At 46.8% G+C, this 6,000-nt stretch overlaps 1 protein-coding gene across 1 annotated transcript in view; it reads left to right on the top strand.

Moving 5' to 3' along the window:
- SEC16B (SEC16 homolog B, endoplasmic reticulum export factor) overlaps nucleotides 1–6,000 on the top strand; it is a 44,612-nt gene that overhangs the window by 17,810 nt on the left and 20,802 nt on the right. Inside the window, exon 11 of the mRNA XM_008047978.1 lies at nucleotides 2,084–2,165. Within this exon, the coding sequence (XP_008046169.1) occupies nucleotides 2,084–2,165 (82 nt within the window). The remainder of the gene's footprint in view (nucleotides 1–2,083; nucleotides 2,166–6,000) is intronic.

The raw sequence follows: 6,000 nt of genomic DNA on the forward strand, positions 1-6,000 counted from the left end.
GGCATGCTCCCGGCCACTGCAGCCTCGACCTGCTGGGCTCTGGCTATCTTTCCATCTCAGCCTTCCAAGTAGCTGGAACTACAGGCGTGCGCCACCACGTCCGATGGATTTTTGATTTATTGTAGAAATGAGGTCTTGCCAAGTTGCCCAGGCGGGTCTCGAACCCGCGGGCTCAGGCAATCCACTCACTTCAGCCTCCCAAAGCATGGGATTACAGGCTGAGCCACCGAGCCTGGCCTCTCCAGATTATTATAGTTTAGACCCAGATACATGCTTCCTGCCTGCTATATTGAATACAATGTGTTAGTAAAATTGCCCAGGGTCAGAGTTTCTAAAAGTTAAGTGGATTTCAACATTGCGGTAGTCTTCTCTGTGAGGGGGGTGGGAGTTGGGAAGGAAGGGGGCTGTTCTAGTAAGTTCCAACAGTGGAGAATAGGTGACCACCTACATTCACCTTGATGGAGCCTCAGGACTAAGGGTTTTTGGTGTAAGTTGGTGTCTACCACTTAGTCTTGCAGTGAGGGTCTGGGTGCTGAGAGGTGGGTAGGGGTGTGGAGTGGTAGGGCTGTGGACTGCAGTAGGAAAAGAAGCTATAGGATGGGGAATTAGGTCCAGAAATCTGCATCTAAGGTAGGGAGGTGCCAAGACTGAAGGGGCATGCTTGGTCAGAAATGATGCCAACACACTGTGATCTGGGTGCCAGCATGGACCAGGAAGAGTGTCCCAACCAGGATGAGATAAGGGTGGAGAAAGGGTATGTAGCTAGGAGTCTGGAATAAGAGAACAAAAGAGACAAGAAGAGAATCAGGATCCAATGGAGGGGTTGGGTCTGGGGCACAGGATGGAGAAGGGTTTCTGAATGAGTCCTCTATGGGCTGGCAGGACCAAACATGTGGTGGGTGGGGTGGGGAGGGATCCTCTTTCTCTGCTTGGGTTAGACAGTGACAGATGTTACCTTAAGTGCTTATATAAATTCTAGAACTGGTTCAAGCTATGGACTACCTTTTCAGCTGAGCATCTCTTTGAATTGGCCATAAATCCTGTTGGGCAGAGGTTGGATAAGATGATGGCACTTCTGCTCTGAGTTCACTCTGTAGAGCTAATGGCTGTCACATGACCTGGGATCCTGTTCTTGTTGATGGCCTCCATTGAGTCTCGTGATTACTCTAGCCCTCAGTCTTCCTCAGTACCCCAGTGACACCGTGGGATATTTCATTATGCTCTGAGACTGGTGTGACGGAGAGCACTGGTGCTGTATTATGAGAAGTCCTCCAAGCTCCTGTGGCAAGGGTGCTGTTGAGTAAAAGATGGTGTTCTCAGGGACGGTTTTCCTCTGGGCTTTGAAAATGAATATCCCATAACTCCACACTGGGGCATACATCTCTGCTACAGATTTTTGCCTTGGGCCATTGATTTTTGATGGGGCCCAGTGAATTGTGAAAAATACCTCTTATGGAGTATGCTTAAAATCTCAGATCAGCTGTAGAGCTTATTATATCCTTGTTAAGCATATCCATGGTTTGTCACCAGCAGGGTCATTTTTGGTCCCTGTTCCACGCCTCTTTGGTTACTGAAAATGGCTATTTAGTGCTTGTGAGCAAAAGCACAACAGTCCCAGGCTTGTGGTGAGCCAGAAAAATGGCGCTGAGTGCTGTAGGCTTGACACAGAGAAGTGCTGGGGGAGCAGGACTTGGGGTGACTGGGAGACCGGACTACTGGGAAAGGCTTCCAGGCAAATGGATGCGGCCCTCCTTTGAGATATCGGTGGGTCACCTCAGTGATGAGGAAGGCCAACAGAAATAGTCATTCCAGAGCTAGGACATCAGGGCCAAAGTGCAGAAAATCTCCCCCTGCCTCCAACAGTGAGATCTGCCTAGGGTGTGGGAATGAATGATGATCCTGCCAATCTCCCTCCAAAGGAAAGATATGGCCGAGGAGCAGCAGAAAGCAAAGAGGTGCGCACGTCCCAAAGAAGCTGCCAAAATCACACAGAAAAATGTCAGAACTTGAGCCCTGCCGGCAGTGGGTACAGAGGCTCCCAGAGTGTGGTCCTCACTGACCGTTCATCTCTCTCTCTCTGCAGCTTCACCAGCACGCTGGCGCTCAATGACCCCCTGCAGACCCTCTTCCAGCTCATGTCCGGGAGGATTCCACAGGCAGCCACGGTACCCTTGTGACAGGATTCCTTCCACACCCTGCATCCTAAGGGCTTGGGGGGTAGGGACAACTCAGGACTGCAGTGATGGCTCTCAGGCTGAAACATGATAACAATCATTTGTTAATCATCTACCAGGTGCCTGGCCCTGTGTTAAGAGCTTTGATGCTGGTTATTTTGTTTAGCGCAGGGAGAAAGGAATTATTATCTCTGTTTTGCTAATGTGGAAATTGAGGTACAAGGGTGTCAAATGACCCAAGATCAGACACAGGTCCAGGTCTGTGTGACTCTAAAGACCTTGCCCTTCCCACAATTCTACAGCTGCCTGCTTTGCTGTGACCAGGGCTGCCCACCTTTTTTCCCTGGAGGAAAACTTTATGCCATTGCACATGGGCATTCAAAGCTGGACGTTTTACATCTTCTAGAGTGGAATCTGAGGCCCACTTGATAGTCTTCCTGTGATAAGAGACTTGGTCTTTTGGCCCCAAAGAATCCCTTCCTTATTTCTAAAGTCCAATAATTTTATTTGGTTATATCTTAGTGTTGATTGCCTGGGTTGCCTTTTCTTGGGATGACACAGCATGCCCTTTTAATATGTACATTCATATCTTAGCGTTCAGGAAAATTTTCTTGTCTTGTATCCTTCAATATTTGTTTTGTTTCTTTTTCTGTTTTTTAGAGAGTCTCACTCTGTCTCCCAGGCTGGAGTGTAGTGGCATGCTCATGTCTATTGCCGCCTTGACCTACTGGGCTCAGGTGATCCTTCCACCTCAGCCTTCTGAGTAGCTGGAACTATAGGAGTGTCTTTGATTTATTGTAGAGATAAGATCTCACCAATTTGCCCAGGCTGGTCTCGAACTTGTGGGCTCAGGCAATCCTCTCACCTCGGCCTCCCAAAGTGCTTGGATTATAGGCATGAGCCATCGTGCCCAGCCTGTTTCATTTTTGTTTTTTGAGTTGGAGTCTCACTCCATCGCCCAGACTGGAGTGCGGTGGCACACTCACGGCCACCCCAGCATCGACCCACTGGGCTCCGGCGATCCTTCTGCCTCAGCCTTCCAAGTAGCCAGAACTACAGGCGCATGCTACCATGCCTGGCTAACTTTTTATGAATTGTAGAGATGAGGTCTCCCCAAGTTTCCTGGGCTGGTCTTGAACCCACGCGCTCAGGCCATCCACTCACCTTGGCCTCCCAAAGTGCTGGGATTACAGGCTGAGCCACTGAGCCCAGCCTTTTCATTTTTTTTTAAAAGGAATGCCATGTACATATGTTTTATATATACACACATATGAAATATATCCACAATTTTCTCTAATAATTTTTATTCTCTCCTTTCTTTCCCCTCCCTCTCTCCATCGCTTCTTCCCTCCTTCTCCCTTTCTTTCCATCCTCTTTCCCTTCCCATGCTCTCACCAGCGTCTCTTGCTTTTCTGCTCTTCTTGCTTCAGTCTTTATTTCTTTGATTCCCTCACTTCTTCCCTGGGCTCTGCATACCACATTTATCTCCTGTCGTCCACCATCTCTTTCCTGAGCCCTTATAACTGAGATTTATGCTCTTGCTTCATAGAAGTAATGATTTCATTATTTTACTTAAGTTCATGATAAAACGTTTGGCGACAATTTCTCATTTGTTTTGTGTAACATTTTTGTGCGAGTGTTCTCTTTACCCTCCGTTTGTTTTTGTGTGACTCTCCTCCTGTGTCTTATGGTATATTTGTGCTGATTCTAGGCTTGTTCCGTAATCTTAAATACTCTTAAAGGAGTTGACTCTTTCTGAGACAAGTTAATTATATTTGACTTGGGCTGAGGAGGGGCCGGGGCCATATTCTAGGCCACCTGGCATCTCTGCATGACCTGGAGTTTTCAGTGTGAAACCTGGTGTGTCCTCCTCCCCTCCTTCTGTGTCCTCTGCCTGCTTTTCCTTGAATACACCTCTGTCCAGTCTTCCTTCCTTCTGGCAGCCTTTGCTCCTCTCTTGAGGTTTGGAATTTTGGTGAACAGAAGTTTTAATGAAAATGGACTCCATGCTTTTGCTTTTTTGTCTTTCTTATTGCTTATGGGCAATTCTAAGAAAAGAAGAGAGAAGTGATGACTTTGGTGCTCCATTGTCAAATTAACTGACTGTTTAGTAACACAGAGTGCACTCACACTTCAGCCAAATGGCTTGGGCTCCCCAGCGAGACTGTGTCACATCCTGGAGCACTACCTGCGGGAGAGGACATGATTAACCGTGGTCCACTGGGCGTTCTGCAATAGTAGGGTTAGCTGAACTTCCCCTGCTTCTAGGAGAGAAATTGGAGGAGCCAGAGGTGATGTGCCAGTGCAGTCTCTGATCTTAGCGCATTTCCCAGCAACCTAGTATCTAGACTTCAGTCCATGTGATGAGTGGGGTGGTGAGAAGCATAAACCTGACAGCACAGACGAAGGTTTCATACCCACTCCTTACCACTCCTTACTGATGCTCCTTATCGCCATGTGAACTTGGCTTTGTTACTCTCACAGACCCTCAGGTTTCCATCTTTGTGGGGATTTTGATGCATAAGCCATAGTTACTGTGAAAATCAAGGAGAGAGAACATCTGAACATATCAACCATCACACTTGGCTCTTTGAAGTTAGTCAATAAATGTTTGTGTTTTTTCTCTCTCTTTGTCTGTGTCCCTCCTCCCCCTTAATAGATCTGACTTACAGCAATCTTTTTCAGTCATGCAGGGAGGAGACAGAATAATGACTTCCCGTTGTGTGTGTGTATGTGTGTGTGTGTGTGGTGTGTGGTGTGTGTGTGTGTTTACAAGGGCTTTTCTCTTTTTATTGGTTCCTTTAGATCAGTGACAAGGGGCTCAACATGCTAAAATGGGAATAGTAGTAGTACCTAGCACATGCGATTGCTGTTCATAGGAGAAACGCTTAGCACAGGGTTTGGCTCATGGTCTGAATGTGATTGAGAATTGCTATTATTATAATGGTCTATCATCATCCTCATTTACACTGCACTGCCCAGATAAACAAGGAGTGGTTATAAAATGAAGTTGGATAAAGCTCCTTTTATTCCTGGGGGTAATTGTGGATAGTTTTGACCTCTAGATTTTAGTTTTTGTGTCAATCTCCTGCTCTATCTGTGTAACAAATTGGGGTTAGACCGATCTGCAAATTCCCTCTCCTTGGCTGAGCTTCCGAGTGTGTGTGTGTATTTACACCTGCGTGCAGTTTATAAAGTGCAAACCAAGTGTGAAGCACTATGCTATATGCTTTATGTGACTATCTTATTTTATTATCAGCAATAACCCCTATAGGTAGAAATGATGATCCCCATCTTAGGGATGAGACAGCAAAGGTTCAAAGACATTAAAAAACTCATACAAGGTGATACAGCTAGTAAGATTCAGGACTCAAGTTGAATCCAGAGCCTGTGTTGGTTCCATGATATTACATTGTTTCTTTATGGATATTTTTTGCCTTGAAATTCTGCTTCATTCAGAGAAGGACAACCTTAGGGCGAGATGGAAGACCCACTTATGTGGCGCTTTGTCTGCTTCCACTATGTTGTGTGCTCTCTGCTGCTCCTTGTTGGTGCCCTGCTGCCTCTGTGTTGCTGTGGGAGGGATGGGGATGGGAGTGGTGTGTGTGTGTGTGTGTGTGTGTGTGTGTGTGTGTGTGTGTGTGTGTGTGTTTTACAAGTTCAAAGATGTTTACTCACAGACCCTAGGTAGGGAAGGTGCCTGGGTTGGAGTAGCTTGGGGGAGGGAGAAAGAGTAAGACAGAGAGAGAGAAAGAGAGAGGAGGGAGGGAGGGAGGGAGGGAGGGAAGGATAATGGGAGTACTTCGAAAGTGACTACAATTTAAAC

The sequence above is a fragment of the Carlito syrichta genome, unplaced genomic scaffold (assembly GCF_000164805.1).
Source record: "Carlito syrichta isolate Samal-C Ts95f unplaced genomic scaffold, Tarsius_syrichta-2.0.1 Scaffold120443, whole genome shotgun sequence".
Lineage (NCBI taxonomy): Eukaryota > Metazoa > Chordata > Mammalia > Primates > Tarsiidae > Carlito > Carlito syrichta.